The sequence below is a fragment of the Phyllopteryx taeniolatus genome, chromosome 19, assembly GCF_024500385.1.
Source record: "Phyllopteryx taeniolatus isolate TA_2022b chromosome 19, UOR_Ptae_1.2, whole genome shotgun sequence".
NCBI lineage: Eukaryota > Metazoa > Chordata > Actinopteri > Syngnathiformes > Syngnathidae > Phyllopteryx > Phyllopteryx taeniolatus.
In genome coordinates this window covers 11454600-11479341 of record NC_084520.1, presented here as the reverse complement: position 1 = coordinate 11479341, position 24742 = coordinate 11454600, and the positions used below count along the sequence as shown (strand labels likewise).

The window sequence follows — 24742 nt, the reverse complement described above, 5'->3', positions numbered from 1 at the left end:
CTGGAGGCTTTGTCGCGTTGCCGTATGCATCTGCGGTCTCTTGATGCCTTTTGAAGTGTTTGACGCTCGCCAGACTTCTCCAACGTCAGAAGGACTGCACGCGCCACTTCATCATCGGGATGTCTCACGCATGTTTGTCCGTTTGCGTCGAGTTATGCCGTAATTGTTTTAGGAGGATGTGGCTGAGTGCAACCAACCCCCTCACCACCACCGCCACCTCCCACCCCCCTTAAGTGCGCTTGTGGCTAGTCGAGTGAATCTTAAGACCACCATTACTAACCGCTCGCACATGTACATAATTAAATAATCGGTTTGAGAGCAGCACATTCCATTAAGCTATTGTGCTATCTGGGTGGTAGAGGGTGATATATTTACTTTTTCTTTTTTATAGGGAGGGAGTCACTTGTATTTTAGACAAAAGGTGGCCGCTCCACAATTTCTATGGATTTCAAGACTTTTTCCCATAAAAGGAAAAATGGGCAGCATGGTGGTCTAGTGGTGAGCATGTCTGCCTCAAAGTTCTGATATTGGTACTCCCATATTCTAAAAACATGGTATGTTTGGGTCATTTGAAGATTCTAAACTGTCCGTAGGTGTGAATGTGAATGCTTGTTGGCTTCAGGCCCAAAGTCAGATGGGAAAGTCTCCAGTTCACCGGCGACCCTACAGAAAATGGATGGATGGAAAATAGATTGCCTGCCTATTCACCATTCGCCATTCACAAGCCAGCAGGAAAGAGTCGTCAGACAATGTCCAAAGTTTGGGATCACTTCACACTTTAAAAAGGACTAAAAAGTACACGGCAGCATGTCTACAATCGCAACACCGGGTAACGTATCGATGTTAGCAAATTTAATATAGTTTACCATCACTAGTTAGAACGTGTTGTAATCCCACCTGCAAGTGTTTAAGGATGATACGGCCGCTGGTGCACTTTCAATTGCTTTTACAATAAAACAAAACGCATAATAAGGACATTCATTTATGAGGTGCGGATGGCCACAATTAACTCTGAAACACGAAGACGAGCCAACCAATTCTACATTGTCACTCGCTGGCGCCCACCTCACTTACCAGGCCAGGCCTCACCTTTTAAAGCCATACACACTTAGTCACACATACGACAGTATAACATGAGGATGGCGATCCCAAGTGGACAAAAGTAACACCAGCCCCTCACATGCATGGTATTGTGTTCAATAATGCAAATGTTTTTTTTTTAAATCTGATGAATCTAAAGAATAGTCAATTCTAAAAATATATGATAGCTGCAGCCCTACTTGATATCATGCATGACATGAGTTTTGTAAGGAATTATGTGTTGTTCTCAAAAATAATGATCAACTTGCACTTTAGGTGTTGTTTCCACTTTGGTTTCAAAGAAGCTATCTGTTCATCATGACACATGTGGATGATATTATAACCTTTTTTGTCTGACTTCCAAACACCGTAACTCAAATACAGATTATGTTGTTTGTGTTTCACCTCCTTGCCAAAAAACAATAAAACATCCTTTATCAGCTTGTTTTTCATTTCAACATTATTTTCCGGGTTCCCATAGCACCAAGTGAACCGGTATTGTTTAATCATGCCAGCACTTTCCTGGCTGCGCACTTCTCAGCGTGATGTTCAAGCCCTGTGGTGACTTTTGGGCAAGACGACCCCCTGCCAACACACGTGTGCACATTTGCAGCATTTTAGCATGTTGCAAGGACCTGGAGAGGCGCTTTCCAGGCTACTGTGAGTCACTTCCTCCACTGTATGATTGTGTGGCTTGGACAATAATAGGCAGTGTTGATTGAGAACTTGGATGGTGTTGAATAATAGCCGGTTGAGGCCTGCAGACTGGGCGAGGAGCTTCTCCATCCACAGGCCTGCCATTGTTTTGCTTCATGTCTCGGCCTGACGGGACTCCAGAAGCCAGCCATTGTATTTAATTACAGTTGCCAGCCCCCCCACAGACTCATGTCCTCGTGTCCCAGATTTCCACGGATGCTCTCATTAAGACTTGCTATTCTGTGTGTGTGTGTGTGTGTGTGTGTGTGAGAGAGAGAGAGAGAGAGAGAGAGAGTCCACTGATCCCATCGCATGTGGGGATGGTAGATGTAATTTTGATGTGGGTGAGGGGGGTGGCACACACTGTATGTTTGTCTGTACGTTTTTAATCAAGGCAGCTTTTAATGTGGATGAATAGGTCCGCTCTCACTCTAATAATGAATGCTACGCTGTAATTAGTCCACATCAAAATCTGTGAATGGCTGGTTGCTAATGAGAGAATATGCCAGGTTATGTAAGGCGTGCTCTATTTGGGGTTTCATTTGTTTGACGCGGGTGTCGTGGCTGCGTGGCCCGGCGGCATGACGGGCGCTGTGGGCCCCAGATGACATCCACAGAGGTGCAATGAAAGGCAAAGGACATACTCTTCCTGCCTACTTTCTGCCTTAGTTTTTTTTTTTTTTAGCCCTCCAAATACAGTGGTGCCTTGAGATGGACGTATTCTTTCCATAACCACGCTTGTAATTTAGAGCGTATCTCAAATCATCTTTCCGCATTGAAATGAATTGAAATGCCATGACTCCAGTACAGCCTGCCCCCGGGAAAAAAAAAATATTTTTTTTAAATAACAACAATAGTACTCTATAATACTGTACTTCATAAAAACACACAGTAAAGACTTAATTAAATAGAATCTAAATAAATGTTGCCACATTTTTGCTTCTCTCTGGCCCGAAGATAGCTGGGACAGGCTCCAGCATGCCCGCGACCCCAGTGAGGAGAAGTGGTACAGAAAATGGATGGATGGATTTTTGCTTCAATTCAATAGGCATTGTTCTGCTCCTTTTGTTGTGCATGCCTTGGCCACCTGGGGGCAGTAAATAACAGATATACAGATATACGTGGATATGATCACAGCTACTCAGCTGCAGTAATAGTGATCATTCTTGGCAGAGGATAAAGAATATACGCCTAAATATTGTCATATTGTCTAACTACATGAATTGCGCTAATGTTTGTGTTGAAATATCCGTTGCTGAAAGGGTTATCACATTGCGAAACTGATTTGCATGTTTGTTAGCATTAAACTAAACGGACTAACAGGCGAAGTTATGTGCTTGCTTTAAATATACCTGTAGGTCTCTTTGTTTAGTTTGACAGTACACTTCAACTATGATTGCCAATAAACAGCTTGAAGCCTCTTATTTGAAGTATTGTTCACTACCTGCCAAACTACTGCTTGTTTTGAAGTGAGCCAAGTTGAGTTCACTGCCTCCATCCAGTGATCGTATCTTTTGTTTGCAAGTCAGGTCACTCGTATCTCGAGGCGAATCTGTCTTTCTATTAATTCAAACATGGACAGTAAATTGCGCTTCAAGTCCAGGCCCTCTTATCTGTTTTAATTTCTCACTTTTCCCCAACTTTATCATCGATGCTTTTCTCCCTTCTCCCCCATCTGCTGCAAATACAAACTAGGTCATGTGTGTTTATTTAAATTTAAAGTCATCTCATGACAAACATGCTTGAAGATTTTTAATTTTTTTTTTGGCTGCTGTTAAAGTATCATATGACCACCAGGCCTCATAAACGAAACGGCTCAATAACAGAGGCCCTGATAGGGTGTCTGTGTTTGGAATTGCAACAGGACCTTCACAAAACCCATTTGCTGTACATTCTCCCGACAGTAAAGATAACATTGGAAAGGTGCTGAACAGGCAAGATTTTCTCCTTCTTCTAGGAAAGCCTTAAACAGATCTGGGCATCAGGAGTGTTTATTTTGGTTTCGGTGAACATAATCTCTTTTCCGTGCACCATCTGCTGCATAGGCACGGAGGTTGGCAAGATGAGCTGAGACTTGTGCTCAGGTACTTTGCACAATAGGCAGGAAGGTGAGCTCGTTGCATCGGCCAGAATGCAGCGCGATTGTGTCACGCGACGCGTGTTGACCGCTGCGCGCCTACTACAGGCCTGTCGCTGAACGCACCCACTCTGTTAAATAGAGATGGCTGATTCGCGCAGGATCTATGGGCTGCCCCAGAGCTGCTTGTCCACCTCCCAAATCCTTCCTGTGTTGAGCTGATAATGCCAGGCGAGCCTGCTCAACAAGCCTGCACGTTCGCATTAATGGACCTGCGTGAATATTGACTGGCGCAGACAAATGCATGTACCCCTCGCTTAAAATTCTACAACATGTGTAATTTAATGTTGCTTTTTCAATGATTTACAAATGCTTTCCTTGTGTAAACCTTTCTTCCCCCCATTATTTTTTCACATTCTGTTAGCTTTGGTCTTCTACGTTTATAGTTGAAGGGAAATAATTATTATTATTTTTTAAGTCGGCCCATCAAGCATTTACATTGTCAAGAGTCCTGTAATATTTGTTTCGTTATTTGTGCATTTTTCCCCCGAATATTGGTTAATTAATATTTGTTTTTGTTATCCAGTTCGCTCCTAAAAATAGGTCAATATAATATTACTAATCTAAATAGTAGTAAAATAAACAATTTAACATAAACCAGTGGTTTTTAAACCAAGTACAACCTAAAAAAAATACTCTTTAACTCCCACCATCATGAACAATTTTGTAATGCAGTGAGTAACGTAATAGACCCAAGATTTCTATCCTTAAAAATTGTATTTAATATAATTGTAAGCCATTGTAACATTATGCACAGTTTCATTGGTTACACTGTGCTTAAATATAGGAAATAATGATCATAACAGTTTATTGATTCGTATGTTGGATTGACTTTATTGTACTATATTATTTTTTTATAATAATTGTATGATTCTTTTGACATTTAGATTTAGATTTTGAAAAATTACAGTTAATTTTTATGTATTCATTCTTTGTTATTTTCATTCAGAAAAGATTGTTTACCACAGTCAAATTGCTTCAGTTTAACTTTGGAAAAAGTATATGAATCCTGTTAACCCGCCATTTTGCTGCAGCATGCCAAGTACTGCTGCTACTTTTAATAAGAAGTTGATTTTTTTTTTTTAAAAAGGGAAAAAAAGGAGCGTGACATCATTCCAAGTAATCATATTGGCATGTGGATGAAAATGGACGACAAGATGGCCTAGTTCCATGTGCACACCGAGCTCAAACGGGGATTATGGCATTATTTGCTCGGTTGCAGAGCTGTGCTGTGAATGTGCGCTTTCATATTTGACGTGTGTTTTGCCACACACGTGCACACACACACACACACACACACACTCATGCAGGGTATTGAGGTCAAAGTCCAATACATATTACATGAAGACAACAGCGAAACATGTATAGTATTTATTTATTTTTTTCTTGTGGCTTGGCACACATTTTATATTGAAAAATCTCACCACCAAGTAACGATGTCATAAAAAGGGGAGAAACAGGTCAGTTTGGTACCTTCTGCATTCTAATGTCATTTAATTATTCTGCCTGTCACTATACGTTGCTGGCATAGATGGATGAAATATGATGGATTATTTTGAAATAGGCGGCACGGTGGGCGACTGGTTCGAGCATCAGCCTCACAGTTCTGAGGACCCGGGTTCAATCCCCGGCCCCGCCTGTGTGGAGTTTGCATGTTCTCCCCGTGCCTGCGTGGGTTTTCTCCGGGCACTCCGGTTTCCTCCCACATCCCAAAAACATGCATTAATTGGAGAGACTAAATTGCCCGTAGGCGTGAATGTGAGTGCGGATGGTTGTTTGTTTGTATGTGCCCTGCGATTGACTGGCAAACAGTTCAGGGTGTACCCCGCCTCCTGCCCGATGACAGCTGGGATAGGCTCCTGCACGCCTGCGACCCTAGTGAGGAGAGGTGGCTCAGAAAATGGATGGATGGATAATTTTGAAATAAATAATACTTTTGGGACCAGTAAAGTGAAATTGGATCATTTCCCTCGGCACATTGGTGGGGAATCACTGCTCTATTCGACCTCCTTTTGGTTGCCATTCTTAGATGGGGGAGAAAAAAATGCAATTAGCCTTGCTTGCAGTTTTTCTCTTCATCGGTAACATCGAGGAATGAGTTGCTAAGCATCCCTGCTTAAAGGCATGATTATATAAGGATAAATAAAAGAGCAACTGCAGGCCATGTATCAGAGGGAAGCACTTTCTTTGAACCCTGCCAGCAATGTAGTTCCTCGCATCAAGACATCACTGTAGCTCCAAGGGGAAAAAGCCCAGGAAAGGCTGGGCTCTCTATTTCTTTGATGATCTGTGTGTGTGTGTGTGTGTGTGTATGTATGTGCCACATCTGAAAGAGCACAAGCAGTGTGTGTGAGTGCGTGCCCTCACTGTGTCTGTTCAAAGTGTGCGCATCAGCTGCTCCGTGAATGTCACCGTTTATCGATTAAGCGCGCTCTGGCTAAGCCCCCACCTTGTGTTTCTTTCTCTCTCCGCAGCGATAGAGACGCAGAGTACCAGCTCAGAGGAGATAGTGCCAAGCCCGCCCTCGCCTCCCCCGCCGCCCCGCGTCTACAAGCCCTGCTTTGTGTGCCAGGACAAGTCCTCAGGGTACCACTATGGTGTCAGCGCCTGTGAAGGCTGCAAGGTGAGACTCCAGGGCTTTTCTCGGAATTTGCTAAGCCAGCAACGTTATTTGTCTGTCTCATAACCATCATTTGAAGTAAAAAAAAGAAAAAAAGTGGTTTTGGTTTTAGATCATTTGCATTCTTGTGGGGCTGAGATGTAACCAAAAAAGAAAAAAAAACCTTTCATTTTGCAATGAACAGACTGGCGTTGCCTATTTGCAGTTTTGGTGCTTTTTCTGAAATTCCACTAGATGGTGCCAAAGCCCTGTCTAAATTGGAAAGCAGTTCTGTGTTATCATGATCTACTGTTGCATATGTGACTTTGAGTGTGTATGGCTTTAAAAGGGTCCAGTCCAGTGGTGCTGTACGATACGAGTGCCTTGACTTACATGTTTTTTGAGATACAAGCTGTTCTTTGGCCCATTTTTTTTGTGTTGTGATAAGAGTGGGCTTCAGATCCCAAACTTCACAACATCCGGCCACCATCAGGTCACATTGGTTTCCTTGCAATTAGGGACAATAGCAGTTGGTGGCGGTCATGTACTCTTAAGCTGGTTTGCTAACCGCCAATTAGGGTTGCACAGTATACCAATACTAGAAAAGTACTGCAATACCTCCCTGTCAAAAATGAAATGATTTTTGACTGATCTGTATGTTGCAGTGATACATCTCGACTGAGAGACAAGCTATGTATTCTAAAGACTAGCTAGGTTTAGTCTGGGTTGTTAGTGGAAGTTAGGGAGAGTCTTCATGTGTACACAAGCACTTCCAGCGCATTTTTGTCTGAATCTAAAATTTCTGTCTACGCTGTAATTATGGGGTAACTGCCACTTTAATATACCCTCTGATGTTTTTGGCAATATTATGACCAGCATGTTGTCTTCTTTTTTTCTTTTTTCTCAATGGAGGCTGAAACAGTCGATAGCAGGAGAGTAAACATTTGCGCTATTTTGTCATTTTCATTATATTACGTGTGCAGTTGGATGTTGTCGAGCTCAACATGTCCACCCTGTCCTAGTGAAATATCAATTGATGCAAAAAACCTTTCAGAAATTCAATATATATTTGTTAAACAGTACACAGTCAGCTTGCTAACTGAAGCATGTTGCTAAGTGAATGCCTGCCATGGGCTCATTAAAAGCTATCATAGGCCAAAATGTATTTCTTAACAGCATAATAGCTACTTACTACAATTAATTAATATGAAGTTTAATGCAACATCTCAACTGGTTTGAGGTAAAATGGAGAAGCCTACTGTGGGGCCTCTTGGTGTTTCTTGGGGACTACCAGTGGCCTAACTGCCACAATGTTCTAAAACAAGACATTTTAGGGCAGATACTATTTTGCCAAACATATGGGAAAACATGATTTGGCATGGGACAAGGAAGAAACAAAATTAGCTTTTGGGCCTTGGCAGATGACTGTATTTTGATTCTGTTTCTCATTTAATGTGGTCATTACGTCAAATGAAGACTGTGCAGTACTGTGTGTTGTCCTGACTTATTGAAGTTCTTAAACAAAAATGAAAAAAAAATAGACATGAGCAAAGCAGATCTGTGGATTTAGATGTAATGTAACTACCAGATGCATTGGTTTTGGGAACAACCTCTAACCCAATCTATAAACCTACCAAATAAAAAGACACAAAAAAATATAACTTGGCGCTTCAGTGGAGTGTAGACTTTCACAAAAATGACACAAAGATGGCACAGACTGCAGATTGTGGCAGACAGACACACAGAAAGAGAAAAGGAAGTGGGGATGGTTTGAAGGGTTGCAAATCAGCTTGTTGGGATCCAGGGGCCACAGTTGAACCTGTTGACACCACGGGAATGATGGCCAGTGTGCCATATGGGAGGGGCGAGGGCAATGAAGAGCCCTTTCTCACAAAAGCCTCTGACAGTGAACCTTGCCTGCCTCTTTGCATCTTTCCTCCATCACATTACTGATGTACGACTTTGTCAAATTAGGGCTAAACTTTTCATTTTTTTTAAATGAAAACAGAAATGAAATATTTGGAGCATTGGGCGCTCACAGCAGTGTGACGCTCGCTGGCAAATGTGATAAACAAAAAAAGAGAGCTGGGCCAGGCAATAGATTTGAGTAATTAGCCATTCCCCCGCCTGTGATCAAAGTGTTTCTCGCGCCGAAATCGGTCTCAGAACCGACGCAGTAATTAGTTTTTTTGAGGCCGACGATGTACAATGGGGATGAGAAGAGACAATGTTTTTGTTTTTTTTGTTTATCTGCCCCAAAGATATTGTTGAAAGTGAGTTGAAAAGAATAAGTCGATGCGTAAGTTTTACTGTCGCCTGTCAACAGCTCACTGCAGCTAGAAACGTTCAACTACTGCAGCCCTTGCACTGCGTAAAATATATATTGAGGCTACTCATATCACTTCAGCTGCTTATATTTAGTGTTTGTGTATCTGTAAAGGTCAAGCGTCTCCGGCTTTACCACAAACCCTTTCAGTGCTGATATTACATTTGTGCAAAGTGCTACAGCACGAATCATTAGTTAAACAAGTGTTTTCTCAATATTGAGCCCAAGGTACAGTCGGTGCCTCGAGATCCAAGTGACTCGACCAAAATCTTTGCTTTGACTTGCAAGCCAAAATTTGAAATGCGAGCACTAATATGGGCAGTGAACGCCAACTCAACTCACTTCGCAGCAAGCAGCAGTTTGGTAGATAGTGAACTGACAATTTTTCCCAAAACAATTGCTTCAAGCTGTTTATTGCCACTTCCAGGTGAATTTTACTGTCAAGCTAAACAAAAAACAAAGAATTTCACATTGCCTTCCGCTAGCTTAATGCTAATGCTAATGCAAAACGTCACAGACGGGCTAATGAATAGCATTGCTAATTGCAGTTTCATAACCCTTTAAGTAACAGATATTTGCATTGACACATGTCGACAGACAATATAAAAACACTCACAGGCGTATTTTCTTTAGCATCTGCAAAAATCGACTAATATTACTGCAGCTTACCGAGTCACAGTAGTCTTATTCGGCTGTCTACATGACTGTGTTATACTGCCCTCTGGTGGCCAAGTTGCACCCACCAGAAGGAGTTGTTTAATTGTGTTATAACTATATGTTCTATGAAGAATATATTATAGACTGCGACTTTCCTTATTAAAAAAGGTAATACATTTAGTTTTTTTGGGAGGAGGCTGCAATGGATTAATGGCATTTCTATTCGTTTCAATGGGAAACATGTTTGAGGTTGCGAGGGTTTTGAGTGAAGAGCATGGTCACGGAATGAATGAAATACAGTGTTCCCAGGCCTATTCGCAAATTCTCCCATCAGCATATATTTTTGGGAATTTATCCTCCATTGTTTGCTGAAAACTCACCTATTTGCTGTTTTTGTGCTCTTTCTGAAACACCAAAGCTTTGGTGGCATTTTGGTGCCAAGGAACTTTGAAGTTACACATCTCGACCGAGAGACAAGCTTTGTATGTTGGAGAGTAGCTAAGTTTAGCCTAGGCGGCGGAAGAAGTTACGAGAGTTGTCGCCACATTTTCACATTACATTTTTCTAAATCAAACCATCTGTAAGCCATTCATTTTTAAGGGTTGTGTTGTAAAATGAGTTTGAAATTATATTAAAAATATTTTGGGGATAATTTCCCACTGCATACCTGATGATGTGTCACAGTTGTTAGGAATCACTAAGTTAAACTACTCCCAAAAGAATTGCTGCCTTAGCTCTACTAGCGCCCCCTGTTTGTGAGCCGGCCGCCTGCACAGTGCACATCCGGAGTGCTAATTTGAAAAATTCAGGATGCCTCCTCTGTATCTCTGACTACAGAGGAGATGACTTGGCAGAGCATGCTCAATAATTCAACAGTATATGCGAATGTATATGGTTGTCTCATTTGAGACTGGGGTAAGTTGAGGGTTAGCCGCGTCGACTTTGCTGCAGCATGCCAAACTACAAAGGCATTTCCTGGGGGCTGCAGCGAACACGGGAGATAGATGCTGATGGAGGAGGGGGAGGCTGAGCTCTCTTACTTGGAGACAGCTGGCTCGTTTGTTTAACTCCCACTGCCAGAACACATTCACCGAGATTGCACTTCTCTTCCCCTTTAGATATTAAGACTTGAACATTAAATATGCATGCTTACACCCTCATATTTATGGTTTTGTCTTGGGGGCATAGCGGCGTGCGGCAGGGTAACTCGCTTCCTTGCGTCTGTCGGCATAGCAGCAAATCAACTGTGTTTCCACAAGCAATTGGCATAATAAATTGATTTAAGTTAGTTAATTTTGTAAGTCATATGGAATTTCAACTGTTTTATGTTTACAAAGTTGTGCAAACCAAAGCAACAATAGTTTAAATAAAAGTTATATATAAGGTACATAAATAAAGGTTAAGGAAAGTAGTCATTTGAGTTAAAGTGCAACTCAACAGAGCCAAAAAAAAAAGTCTTGCAAATTTGACAAATCACAGAAATGAGTCTTGTTAACAAGTCAGACAATGAATGAATGGATAAAAAAAAAAATTGCGATGTGAAAGTAGGTTTCAAAATGGTCAAGAATTGAGACCTTCTTTCAGCTTGCAGACACGGTGGGCGTGTCGCTCCGTGGTCTCAAAATCCCGCCTCCCCCAGTTATAATGAATGAGGAAGTGGCCATTCCGCCGAATGGCCACTGTATGGAAAAAGCACGTTTGGTGTTTAGAGACGAAACGTCTTCGAAGACAACAGTCCGCCTGGATCAATTCAATGCACTGAGAAGTTAAAGTGATGTATCTCGACTGAGGGACTAAAATCTTTGTCTGTCGGAAAGGAGCTAAGTTTAGCCTCGGTTGGAAGCGCAAGTTATGGAAAGTCTTTGGTACATGTACAGTGGGTATGGAGAGTATTCAGACCTCCTTCAATTTTCCACTCTTTTTTTATATTGCAGCCATTTGCTAAAATCATTGAAGTTCTTTTTTTCCACATTAATGTACAGATAGCACTCCATATTGACAGAAAAAAACAGAATTGTTGAAATTTTTTCTGATTTATTAAAAAAAAGAAAAACTGAAATATCACACAGCCCTAAGTATTCAGACCCTTTGCTCAGTATTTAGTAGAGGTACCCTTTTTAACTAATACAGCCATGAGTCTTTTGGGGAATGATGCAACAAGTTTTTCACACCTGGATTTCCTCCTCCATTCCTCCTTGGAGATCCTCTCCAGTTCTGTCAGGTTGGATGCTGAACGTTGGCGGGCAGCCATTTTCAGGTCTTTCCAGAGATTCTCAATTGGGTTTAAGTCAGGGCTCTGGCTGGGCCATTCAAAAACAGTCACGGAGTTGTTCTGAAGCCACTCCTTCTGTATTTTAGCTGTGTGCTTAGGGTCATTGTCTTGTTTGAAGGTAAACCTTCGGCCCAGTCTGAGGTCCTGAGCACTCTGGAGAAGGTTTTCGTCCAGGATATCCCTGTACTTGGGCACATTCATCTTTCCTTTGAGGCCACTGTGCTCTTAGGAATGTAAAGTGCAGCTGAATTCTGTCTCTGAGCTCTTCAGGCAGTTCCTTTGACCTCATGATTCTCATTTGCTCTGACATGCACTGTGAGCTGTAAGGTCTTATATAGACAGGGGTGTGGCTTTCCTAATCAAGTCCAATCAGTATAATCAAACACAGCTGGACTCCAATGAAGGTGTAGAACCATCTTGAGGATGATCAGAAGAAATGGACAGCACCCGAGTTAAATATAGTGTCACAGCAAAGGGTCTGAATACTTATGGCTGTGTGATATTTAGGTCTTTCTTTTTTAATAAATCAGCAAAAATTTCAACAATGACTTTTTTTTTCTGTCAATATGGGGTGCTGTGTGTACATTAATGAGGGAAAAAATGAACTTAAATGATTTTAACAAATGGCTGCAATATAACAAAGAGTGAAAAATTGAAGGGGGTCTGAAAACTTTCCGTGCCCACTGTATACGTTTCTGCTCTGCTAAACGAAATCAAATCATCCATAAGCAATTTCTTCTTAAGGATAATCATGTAGTTTAGATGAGGTTGAAATGATATTAAAGTTTTTGGGGATCCATGTTTGTAGTATTGTTATGGTTTAAACTATTACAGATATTTGCCACAACGTTTGGTCCTTATTTCCCACTGTTGTCTTTTGGTTTAAACAAGGCACTTAGTGTTAATTTGCAATGAAGATACTGTAATTTAGTTTCATTTTTTCTGTCATTGTCTTATTCTTAATTTCTTTGCATCATAAATCAAGTAAATGACTTCTATCTCTAGTGTTTCTATTCTACAGCCACTTCTTTTTGCCTGACTACGACTTGGCCTTCGAACCTGCCGTCCATTTTTAGCATGCTTAAAGTGTGAGTTTTCGCCGTGGCTGCTTAGTCGTAAAAGCGAGCGCTCAGTTTGACACACTCGTGCATAAAAACGCATGTGAGAGAGAACACAGTAGGTGGCTGGGAAGCACTCTTAATCTGGCAACAATGTGAAAGTCACGTAAGAGAGGATCTCTCTGCTTCCCTGCGACCTTGGCGACCCCTTCCACCGCCGCCACCCCGCTCTCCTGTTCCCCCTCTCACACACACGCAATGTGGCGCATAAGTGCACGAAGACCCATAAAATACACATCAGGTACAAAGCCGCCGGGGTCAAGAGTGTGAAAGACGCAGTCACGTTTGCACCGTTGGCAAACCCCGCCTCCCTATCATCCCTTTCCTCGTGGCGCTCATCTCCTCTGAAGCTGCAGGGTGGCTGACGGGCCCGCTGAGGGCTCTTGTCGCCAGGTGGATTAAGCGGAGCTACAAAAAGAGGCTTATGGGCCGCAGGAAGCAATGACTCCTAAAAGAAAAGGAAGGGGGCGGGAACAATTAACTGGCTCACGAGCGGCGAGTAAAGCGGGGGGCGGTGCTGTCAGAGGGCACCTGAGCCTGGTGGTATTGGGAGGGACTAGGTCAATCCCCTGGTGACAACGAGGTCAGGATCGGGGCGCCGTTGGATCAAACGGGACATGATACACGCACACAAACCACACGCATATGGCTCAGCCTCTCCTCTTGTGTGCTTGTTGAAGAGCAAGTTACCCCATCTAGTGGACAGACCTGCTTTTTATCCATTTTTCACCCTTTTGGCAACAACAACAAAGCAGATGTAAGTCCTTCCATGAAAGCAGTTAGTTAGGTGATCCATGGCGGATTGAGACAGCTCCTTGACCAGCTGGAAGGAAGCACACTATCATTAATCGGCTTCGTGCCGCTAGGTCGTTGAGTAGTGTGTGTACACGTGCCCTCTTGGTTTTTCTTTATTAGAAACCATTGTGTGGTCGTGCGTTTCGCTACCTAGGCCTTCAGTGGGGGACTTACCGGACTTAATCCCGCTCTTAATACCACCACTATCATGTTGCAGTTATGGAAACCATCAATACTGTACAAAAAGACAGCATAACACCACACAACTATGCCATTTACAATCAATTTTTATCTAATAACATGACCTGTGAGTATTGTCTTTCATCCCAGTCATTCACAGGAGTGATTGATTGACGAGTCCTACGGCATTCCGGGAGGGACAAAATTGAGGTCATCGCAACGTGTCGTATTACCTAATGCACTCAGATATAGACATACTCATCCACAGTGTGTTTAAACACATGTGTAAAATAACCATGTCTAGCAGGACAGACTATTGAGCAGGTTAACCTGTATATGCGCTACAGTTTTTCCCTTTTCTTTACTATTCATCATTTATTGTTCTGACAGGTCAGGTCCTCTTTAAACAACACAAAATACCTATTTTGTGCACTTTAATACAAAAAAACTATTTGGCACATATTGTATAGCATAAATTTTTTTGTGTGTGTTGATCCATGACCTATTATAACAATATAAATTGTTTTCATTTTATTTTAAGGTGCAAAGCTTTCAAGCCACTTAAGGAAAGAAACTAATATAGTTAAATTTACTTGGGCCAGCATTACTGATTGTGAAGGCCCTTGGCAGATTAGATTGACATAGCAACATGTTGTGGCTGAAATCTGACTGGACGAATAACACCAATATATACGTACTGGAAGCAGTGCAGCCAAAAGAAACACATTAAATTGAAAAGAAAAGACTGTTGGGAATAAATGATTACAATTTTATGGAACAAATCGGAGAAGGCCTTGCTTGCTTGCGCTGACCTCTCACCGCTGTTAGAAGCATGAATCGCTCTGCTGGGGTTCGAAAGATGGCCATCGGTTAAAAGCAATTTGCGGGTTTAGGCCCAGCGGCCATCTGTTGGCAAGCGACGCTAATCCCGCGGTGTGATGGGGGGGCTCCCTGGAAGCTGCCCTGGCTGGCCCAACCCACCCGTCGCCCCTCCAAACGCTAGTGTCCCACTGCGTCTGATCAATAGCGACATTGACCTGTTTTGCATGTGTGCAGCGGCGTGCTTGCATAAGTTCTCAGGGCTTACTCACTTGTAGCTGATCTGCATTAACCTCTTTTTATCTTTTTGACACTGCAATAATGCAGCCACTGAGGTGAACATTGATTTTATTGGTGCTTGTAGGGCTGATGCATGGCTTAAAAGGCACGCGGTGTGTTAAAACGGTTTCTTTGAATTACAAAATGACAATGTCTCGGCTGTCATCTTTTTTTCATTTAGGACCGGGCTGGATGATCTCATTGCAGTGTGCAGTTGCAATAAAATGGTTTTAAATGTTTAATGAATCAACTGCACTTGTTTATATCCTGTCCCGTTCAAAAGGGGAAATACAGGAAATGGAACAATTCCCCCCCCCCCAATCACAATGTTGATGTGACCTTGCAGCCTTTGGATTATTTTACATGACATCATTACATGAGAAAAGGACTCTGGGTTTTCATCAGTGTGTGTAAGCTTGAGTTTTTTATTGGTGTGACATGATTATTAGACTTTACACCGATATTATTTGAATATTTGAATTTTATTTGAATCCAAAATCTAGTTTATTTTTAGCCTTGTCGCGTGTCTTTTGACGTAGTACTGTAAATATCTGACCACCAATAAAGTTATTTAAATTTTTTTTTTAAACGCCGGCGGTGTGGGACAGAAAACACAACACGTCTGAGACAGACAACACTTAATGCGTGGCTCAGACTACAAGACAAATTTGGTCTTTCACGATTGCACTATGTCAGACTACTGCAATAAAATCTTGTATTCCGATACCACCGCATCCCGTTTTTTACGGTCACTGGGCTTTATCTTGTCAATTCAAACGCGACCGGATACACTCGTTACCACGACAACAACAATCGATCGCGTCGTGTGTATTATGAGAACTAAATGGGGAAAAACCTGTGTTGGTGATCACCGGTGCTCGGGAGAGGACTTTAATTCCAGGACTGTTTGTGGTATGTTCACACAATTTTAATACGATACAGCTCGCAAGCAGGCAACCAAACGTTATGTAGCCTCACAAGCTAGTGCTAGCGTTTTGTCGAATCATGCGCTAAAGTTCCAGTGTGTGTGAAGTAATGTAATTACAATAAAGTAATTTAATAACAGTAAGTTAGCACCCGTTACTTCTGTCATGATGTAATGTTGGTTTGACCTGACTGATTAGAATACATGACCTGATTAGAGCAATGATTTCCAACCTTTATGGAGCCAAGGCACATACATATTTTACAGTTGAAAAATCTCACGGCACACCAACAAACAAAAATGTCGCAAAAAGTGGATACATTAATTACTGTATGTACTTCTAATAGAAGAGCATTTACTTGTTTTGTCTGTCACTATGCCCCACTGGCATATATAGGTGAAGATATATTTATTGTAAATATAATTTTTTGAGCAATTAAGTAAATGAATAAGTCATTTAAATAGATACATTGCTCCATCTTGTGATCGGATCGGTGATCGGTTATCGTTTTTTTTAAACTCCCTGATCGGTGATAGGCCCCAAAAATCCTGAAAGTGTAAAGCCTAATGATTTAAAAAAATTAAATAGTCTACCCAGATGTGAATCAGATCCAGTCTTCTCTCCAGCTTGCAATTGTACTTTAAAACATATGCGGCAGCTAGAAAAAAATAAAACATTGGATATTTAAACATCAAAATGTTGAACCAAACGATATAATTTTGTCTAATAAAATGAGAAAACCCACGCAGGCACGGGGAGAACATGCAAACTCCACACAGGCGGGGCCGGGGATTGAACCCCAGTCCTCAGAACTGTGAGGGAGATGTGCTAAGCAGTCGACCACCGTGCCGCCTCCAAAAAGTTCGTATGGTGCATAATTAGTATTAGGAATCTTCGACATAGCAGACGTGAAGGATGAACCGTGATATAGAAGGGGAATGTCTTTAATAGGATCATGGATTACATGTTTACCTCCCATTAGATGATAAGATCTTCAATTCTCGCAATTTCCACATTGATAAGCATGACAAAAGCCTTTGCAGAGCAACCTCATGGTGACAGTTAATTGTCAATGTCTACGCCAGGGATTAAACCTTTTATCGACATTTTGGCAGTGCATCGCCTTTTAACAGCAGCTGCCATAACCGCTCTGCTTGGCCTATTTTACTGGAATATTTATGAAACGTCATCAGGGACTTTATGTCAGATCGTGATGAAAAGGGAAAACAATAGTGAGATGTGAGGCAATTGTCATCAGATGTCCCTAATCCTTTCTTTCTCTCTTCTTTCCACCACACAGGGCTTCTTCCGGAGAAGCATCCAGAAGAACATGGTGTACACTTGTCACCGCGAGAAGAACTGCATCATCAACAAAGTCACCCGAAATCGCTGCCAGTACTGTCGGCTTCAGAAGTGCCTGGAAGTCGGAATGTCCAAGGAATGTGAGTACACCAACCGCCCTACCCACAATGCCTTTCTGTCACATCTGGCTTGCAGGGGGGGAGAGAGTTCATCCCAGTTGTTTAATCCTAGATGTGTTTGCATGTTTTTTCCCCATAGTAGAAAGTCTCAAAATGCTGCATTGCGAAGTGCTCGCCACTGAAACACATATAAGTTGCGCTTAATTATGCAGCATAGGCCTGAAAACAATTAACTGAATAACTTGATTTAATCAATTTCTTTTTTTTTTAATGAGCCAACATCTCTGCTTCAAAGCTTTGCAGGGTTCATTTTTTCAACATGACTAATATTACCACAGACCTAAGCATCACTCTGTAGAAATAAGTTAATAAGGAGGAAACAATGCATAAAAGAAGATGATCACTCACCAGGCCAGGCCCTGTGTTTTAAAGCCATACACACTCAAAAGTCACAGATAAAATGTAGATGGCGACCCCATGACAATAATGCCTGCACCTCACGTGCACATTTTGTTTGATAATGTCAAATAAATTTTTATTAATCTGATTAGTCAATGGGATAATCAGTAGAAGAATCGATTATGTGGATTTTTCCATTCAGACCTTTTTTAGAGAACAGCAAGTTGTTTAACAAAAATACTGAAACGTTGAACAATTGGACATTCAGAAGTTTACAGGTCAAATTAAGTTCACCTGTGAAGGTTATAGTGCATTTTAGGTTAATTTTGAATTTGGAATATCCCATAATGCTCCTGTTGGAGTGAACGCATCTCGCCGATCATTTTCAGTGTAAACGTGATGCAGTCTGGCAGTAACAGTCAGTGTGACGCCAGCCTTGTCAGACCGTGATGAATATGTTCTCACCTGCGGAGAGTGACAGGCGTGCGCACCACCCGGGGGGTTGTGTGACAACACGCTCTCACACACACATACACACAGTCTCTCTCACACTAACACACAGCTAGACTTGATAAAATAATTGGCAGAGGTGTGATCAACAGAGAGCGCAGCAGGCTTTGTATCTCAGCCTGATGACATTTTGTACATGACCCCGATGCGTGTATACGCGGCCCATTTGTACTCATAAACACGCTTCAATTATTATGTTTATGATGGTCAGAAAGTGTCTTTCCCCTCCCTGCTTCTCCGTCTTCCCTGTGCTATTTAGCGCATCTTCCTTCCAGGGCGGGCGCAAGGGCGCTCCCCATGCCACAGCTCTGTGGTTTACAGTAAAAGAAGTTATCCTCTGAGCTATTTACCTTTGAATGGGGCCATTAATCATGGTTAGAGGGATCTCAACAGCCAGCTCCCAGGCACATAGTTTAAAGTAGAGTCAGAGAGCCATCTAGTGGTGGGAAGGTCTCATATCTTTAAACTTCTCAAATTGATTCTTGAATGGAAACAAGATTGCTTGCTGGATTTCAACCATGCTCCACTTATTTGGCCTTTTGTGTTCGCCTCTTTTTTTATGTACTGTGGTCAGATTGTGCAGATTGCTTGTCCCGTCTCCTCAGCGGTGACTTTGGCTAGCGAATCTGAGCCGGTGAGGAAGAAGAGGCATGCCATCTGGGCCCAGTAGGGAGTCTCTCTCTCTCTCTCTCTCTCTCTCTCTCTCTCTCTCTCTCCCTCGTTCTCTTCTCTCTGCCTGTCACGCATACATCGACACATTAACACACTTCACGTGCGCGCGCACACAAATAAAAGGTGTCTATGAATAAAGATATAGCTTCAAAAGGCTTAAAGCGGCACACGCTCTCTGACAAAGGCGCCCGCACACAGAAGGTCAACCTCCTGTGCGAGCCAGGGGACGTCTGGGTGACCTTGTCTCCGCCGGCAGACAGCTCCAGACGACAGCGCCAGGCCTGCAGCCAGGTGGCCGTGCCAAAGAGGACAGCGCCAGCGACAGGATTGGAGGGGGGATGTGAAATGATCTTAGCCCTACTGTATCGCTCCATCAGCAGCACCTTGCAGTGAGCTTACAAATAGCAAAAATTTGCAAATAGTAGAAACCCCCCTGTTTAGAACCGCCTGTAATAATAATTGAATCACTAAATAAACCACAAACTATGATCCTAAGACAAGTTAATATCTTCTCAATCTCATTTTAAGCAACGATAACCTTAAAAACAAATGGCTCACCCTTTTTTCATTTCGAAAAGAGGTGCGAGGACACTGGCTTTGGAACAAAAGGAGTACCAATTACTACTTTCAAATGAACCATTTATCATGTTTTTACGCTCACTGATACATACTGTAGATAGTGCCCTGATCGAGACTGAACCCTCCTGCAAAAAGCAAAAATTGCCCCCCTAAAAAGGTTCATGATTGCCTATAGATGCCATAAGATGATGGCAAAACACTATTTCTGTCTAAATGATGCTGCTCAACTCACATCAATGTAGTTCTTTGGCACCAAGATGCCACAAGATGGTGGCACAGCACTATTTTTGACCAAATGAAGCTCATCAACTCACTTCAACGTAGTTCCTTAGTGCTGAGATGTCACAAGATGGCAACAGAGCACTACTTTTGGATTTTTAAAGGGTTTTGTTGTTGTTGTTAAAAAAACAGTCCCCCTTCACAAAACGTTTTTGTAGCAACAGCACCAAGAGAGCAGAACGGCAGAGAAAAATGTATGGCGCGCAAGTGTCAACGAAACCTCGCGAGGGCGTCAAAGAGGGAGCTTTGCAGGATAAAGAAAGAGAAAGTCTCATCAGTGTCGTCGCAGGCTGTGCACTGACATTGACATTTTTATCTTTTCATTGAATTTAATCTGTGTGATGGACGAGCTGCCAGTGCTTTCATTTTCCTTCACTCGAATTATTCCCGTCTCCCCACCTCTCACTCTCTCACGCACACACACACACAAACGGGCACTAACAGGAATTGTCTATTAACTGAAGGCTCTGGCAGGAATTCATGTCTAGAACAAATGACTGAATGATGGCTGTGTGTGTGTGTGTGTGTGTGTGTGTGTGTGTGTGCGTGCGTTACCGCATTCTGTTCACGCCATCTCCCGTAAAACATTTCAACACAAACAAGCATCAAGCCACAAAAAAGTCATACATAAAGTTCCTCTAATAGCATTGTCTAAGATATATTACTTGCATGCACTCACAAAAACAATACGAAACAAAAGGCCATATTTCTTTCATTTCCGCCCCCCTCCTCAAGTTATTGCATGTGGCAATTCAGTGTGACAGATCGCCAGTCATTCCTAATAGTTCTTTAATGACTTCATTAAATTGTGTTGTGCGGCTTATGATCGCACTGCCAATTTGTCAGAGCGGGTAATGTCCGTGCCGCTAAGGGATGCCCCACTTTAATTTGGGAATTAATTGGACATCGAGGGTGTTGTGGCACAGATACGCAGTCAATGCCGCAAATGGGCTTTGACCCAAATATGGTCAGCGCTTTACTCCACTTTTATGTAACTGTCCTCATAAGCGGGCTCGGGAGAACGCGTGGGATGGTGTTTATAGGCGGAATTAGAATAAGCTACTTTCTACTGCGCAACTTTGAAGATGTTTAATGTTCCATTTGCATACCGTATCATGTGTTTTTCGATTAGATTCCTTGTCACATTCGACAGCGCTAACCCACCATACCAGTGCTAATCCTCATTTTCTTGCTGGGCCCGGCATAGTTATGGCATAGTTTTGTACAATCAGATTTGGCATCTGTGTGTTGGCATCTCATGCTAATCTGCACTTTTCGAGGGCATTGCAGTATGTTCTAACTAGTGATGGTAGGCTATATTAAATTATTTAGCATTGCTATGTTACCTCGTGTTGGCAATTGTAAACATGTTGTCGTGTTGTGGTACACATTGAGCTTCATCTTCCTTGTTAACTTTGGACATTCAGTCTTTTCCAGACTCTTTCCTCCTGGCTCACCGCCATCTTGCCAACTATTTTCACGATCCATTCGAGGCATCAAGGCAGAGGTTTTGCTTTGACCTTTTTTTTCCAGAAGCCAATTATTCAAGTTATGATTCATTCTGAAAATAATATACCTATGATTGTGATGTGATAGTGGTGGTGGTATTAAGAAATAACCAAGGTACCAAATGCACGGCCCACCCCTGAATAACATCATCAGAGTTCTAGCCGCCTCCCGCCTTCATGTTCCTCTAGGCGGGGAGGCCTGTACGCGAGCTGATGAATGAGTCGCGGCGCAGAGGAGCGCTTCCCGCCATGGCCCCCGGCCAGGCCCTTCTGTTTCCGTCACTGATCTCCCATCAGCCAGAATGTTCTGGCCCTTAATGGTCAAGGTTAGGATTAAAACCGAGAAATCGGATCTAAGGTCACCAGGTGGGGGAAATGTAGTTTCCTCGGGGCAGAGGAGACGACCATGATGATAAAGATTAGCAAGGAAAAGGGTGATGATGATTTAAAGTGCAAAGAATGCTGTTTTGGGGGCGGGGGGGGAATATAACTCTGTTGTCATTGATACGTGCTGCCACATTAAGGGGGAATGTGTTGTTCAACACAGAGAGAGTGCTGGAAGGCTTTAGCCGCTCTCTCCTCCGCAACCGCACCCTTTGAAAACCATTAGAGGCGGGATATTTGTCATATTATGTTATTAGATTAGCCAGCACGCCCTAATGAAAGCTGTGGTAATTTGTCAGCCTTATGGGTAGCGCCATCCCCCTCTGCTATTTATCAAGCAGCACCCCATCTCACCCAAACCACCCACGCACACGCTAAACCTCACCTCCTTTTGGACGGCTCGGGGGGGAAATGGATGGTGGGGTGTAATGTAATGGGATTCCAATGCTAAATGCGCTGTCTCGTGTTTTTGGTCATTTGGGCTGTGCACATTGTATTCTGCCAGTTTGCCTGGAGGGAAACTCTTTGGGATTATTGCGCGTTTTCTTGTCTTCATCATCTCTTTGATAAATATCACCCAGCATCAGATAAGGACAGTCTGGTTGCTGTTTGTGTTGTATTCTGCTTGGCTGTTCACAACAGTGCTCCACTATATAAATATTTCATACAATCATCATAGATATACTGTATAGTCATCATAGATATACTGTATATTCTCATTCAGGTGTTCTAAAACTTTTTGGGTCCAGGGACTACTTACAGGGGGGATTTTTTTTTTCAAAGACCCCCTCATAATTGTAACGGCAATTAAATTGAACTACCTTCTAACCATTTTTTTTCTTTTTTTCTCTCTGTAGCTGTGAGAAATGACCGGAACAAGAAGAAGAAGGACGAAAAGAAGCAGGAGTGCACAGAGAGCTACGTGCTGAGTCCCGACACCGAGCAGATGATTGACAGAGTCCGCAAGGCCCACAAGGAAACGTTCCCCTCCCTGTGCCAGCTCGGCAAATACACTACGGTCAGTCGCATTGACGCCAGCGGCGTCGCAAAGTCGCAACCCCGAGCGTGTAATTAAACCGCGCTTGTCCTCGTGTGCGGACAGAACAACAGCTCGGAACGACGTGTGTCCTTGGACGTGGACCTCTGGGACAAGTTCAGCGAGCTGTCCACCAAATGCATCATCAAGACAGTGGAATTCGCCAAGCAGCTTCCCGGCTTCACGACGCTCACAATCGCCGACCAGATCACCTTGCTCAAAGCCGCCTGTCTGGACATCCTGGTGAGAACGACCGAGTGGTCCTAGACGCAGCCTACATGCGATGAAAGCCTGCAGCTGGCTGACGAGCGTACATTTTAAATATTCATAATCCTCAATGTCAGGCTGTCCTACTTTGAGGCAGAGATGTGAACCACATTCAGAGCTCGCTGTTATGTTTTTGCATAAGACTTCTTTTATCAGCACATCTCTGGGGCTCTCAAACTTTTTGGGTCCAGGGTGACTGAGGAGATATTTTTCCGAGGACCGTTTTCAAAGCACGTTGCCAGCTGTTTTAGAGCATTTGGACTGATCTTTCAAGAACCACAGAACATCATGTTCTGTGATAATGTAAGCATTAAACCTACCAAAAAGAGTAGCCTTTATTCCTTTACCAGGAACAGGTTTGTTTCTACCTTTTCCCATTCTTTAGTAATCAGCAGAAGAACATAAGTTGGTTTCACCAGAAACACCTGTTTCTGATCAACGAGCAGAGAAAACGAGCATTTTGGGAAAAGAAACCAAGCAGAACAGTGACTTAATTTTTTATTTCTTTTTTTGAAACCTCAAACTATAAAACAACAAAGACAAGACGAAGAACAGGTTTTTGATGGCATTTCCTCAGGCGTGGTGGTTTAAAAAAAAAAAAAAAAAAAAATTCTGGCAACCTCCCCTTTAATTGCCCAAAAGCTAAGGAATAATTGGTTTGTTTCATTGGCGTGTCACTCCCAATAGGTAGAGATGTATTTTTTTAAATGATACGACATAACTAATAATTATATATATTTTTTTAAATGTTGTGGACAGCTACAGCTTCCAGACCCCTGGTTGTCAAGGGGCCCCAGTTTGGGAACCACTGCTCTATTCAGCTTTGTTTCCTTCACTGATATCCTCCCTTGTCCACAGATACTGCGGATCTGTACACGCTACACCCCAGAGCAAGACACCATGACCTTCTCAGACGGACTCACGCTAAACCGCACCCAGATGCACAACGCCGGCTTCGGACCGCTCACCGACCTGGTCTTTGCCTTCGCCAACCAGCTGATCCCGCTGGAGATGGACGATGCCGAGACGGGGCTGCTCAGCGCCATCTGTCTGCTGTGCGGAGGTAGGCGGCATTCACAAAACAAAAACAAAATCCAAAATCATTGAACACTTACTGTATACTCCCACAGCAGTGTCACCCTCAGCTGAATGAAATGAAGCCCCATTTTGTGTTCTAGTAGTGGTTTCTGGTCATTTGCCGTGACGGACAAGTGATCCACTTGTTGTGTTTTCCCTCGACAGATCGTCAGGATCTGGAACAAGCAGAGAAGGTGGACATCCTGCAGGAGCCGCTTCTGGAGGCACTGAAGATCTACGTGAGGAAGAGGAGGCCCCACAAACCGCACATGTTCCCCAAGATGCTGATGAAGATCACCGATTTGAGGAGCATCAGCGCTAAGGGTACGCACCCCAAACTAGGGACACATCAGTCATATGATTTAGGCTTTTTAAGGACATTTCTAAACATACATAAATTCAATTAACATTTTTATGTTAACTTGACAAAGAGTAAATATTAGCTTGACGTTAGTGTTCCATTCCATTTAGGTTTTAAAAAGGCAGGTTCTTGCAACTTCAGTAATTTTTTATTTGAGGTTGTTTTTTGCCAGTTTACTTTTTGTATATATTTTTATCATATATATATATATATATATATATATATATATATATATATATATATATTATTGGTATATTATGTAACACAAGTGCAACAAAACTGAAGGTCACACTAAATATTGTAGCCTTGTATTTAAGAAGACAAAAAGCATAAATCATTTACTGATTAATTGAAAAATATAGCTA

The 24742-nt window shown here is 42.5% G+C and overlaps 1 protein-coding gene across 7 annotated transcripts in view; it reads left to right on the top strand.

Moving 5' to 3' along the window:
• The window catches only part of raraa (retinoic acid receptor, alpha a), a 172919-nt gene that overhangs the window by 146077 nt on the left and 2100 nt on the right, over positions 1–24742 (top strand). For 6 of the 7 annotated variants that reach the window (XM_061755520.1, XM_061755522.1, XM_061755523.1 and 3 more), the window contains 6 exons: positions 6388–6536; positions 17185–17326; positions 22494–22654; positions 22739–22915; positions 23798–24002; positions 24182–24340. In XM_061755520.1, the coding sequence (XP_061611504.1) occupies positions 6388–6536; positions 17185–17326; positions 22494–22654; positions 22739–22915; positions 23798–24002; positions 24182–24340 (993 nt within the window). Of the gene's footprint in view, positions 1–6387; positions 6537–15730; positions 15871–17184; positions 17327–22493; positions 22655–22738; positions 22916–23797; positions 24003–24181; positions 24341–24742 lie in introns of those variants that run through there. The other variant, XM_061755526.1, reaches the window with a different exon arrangement.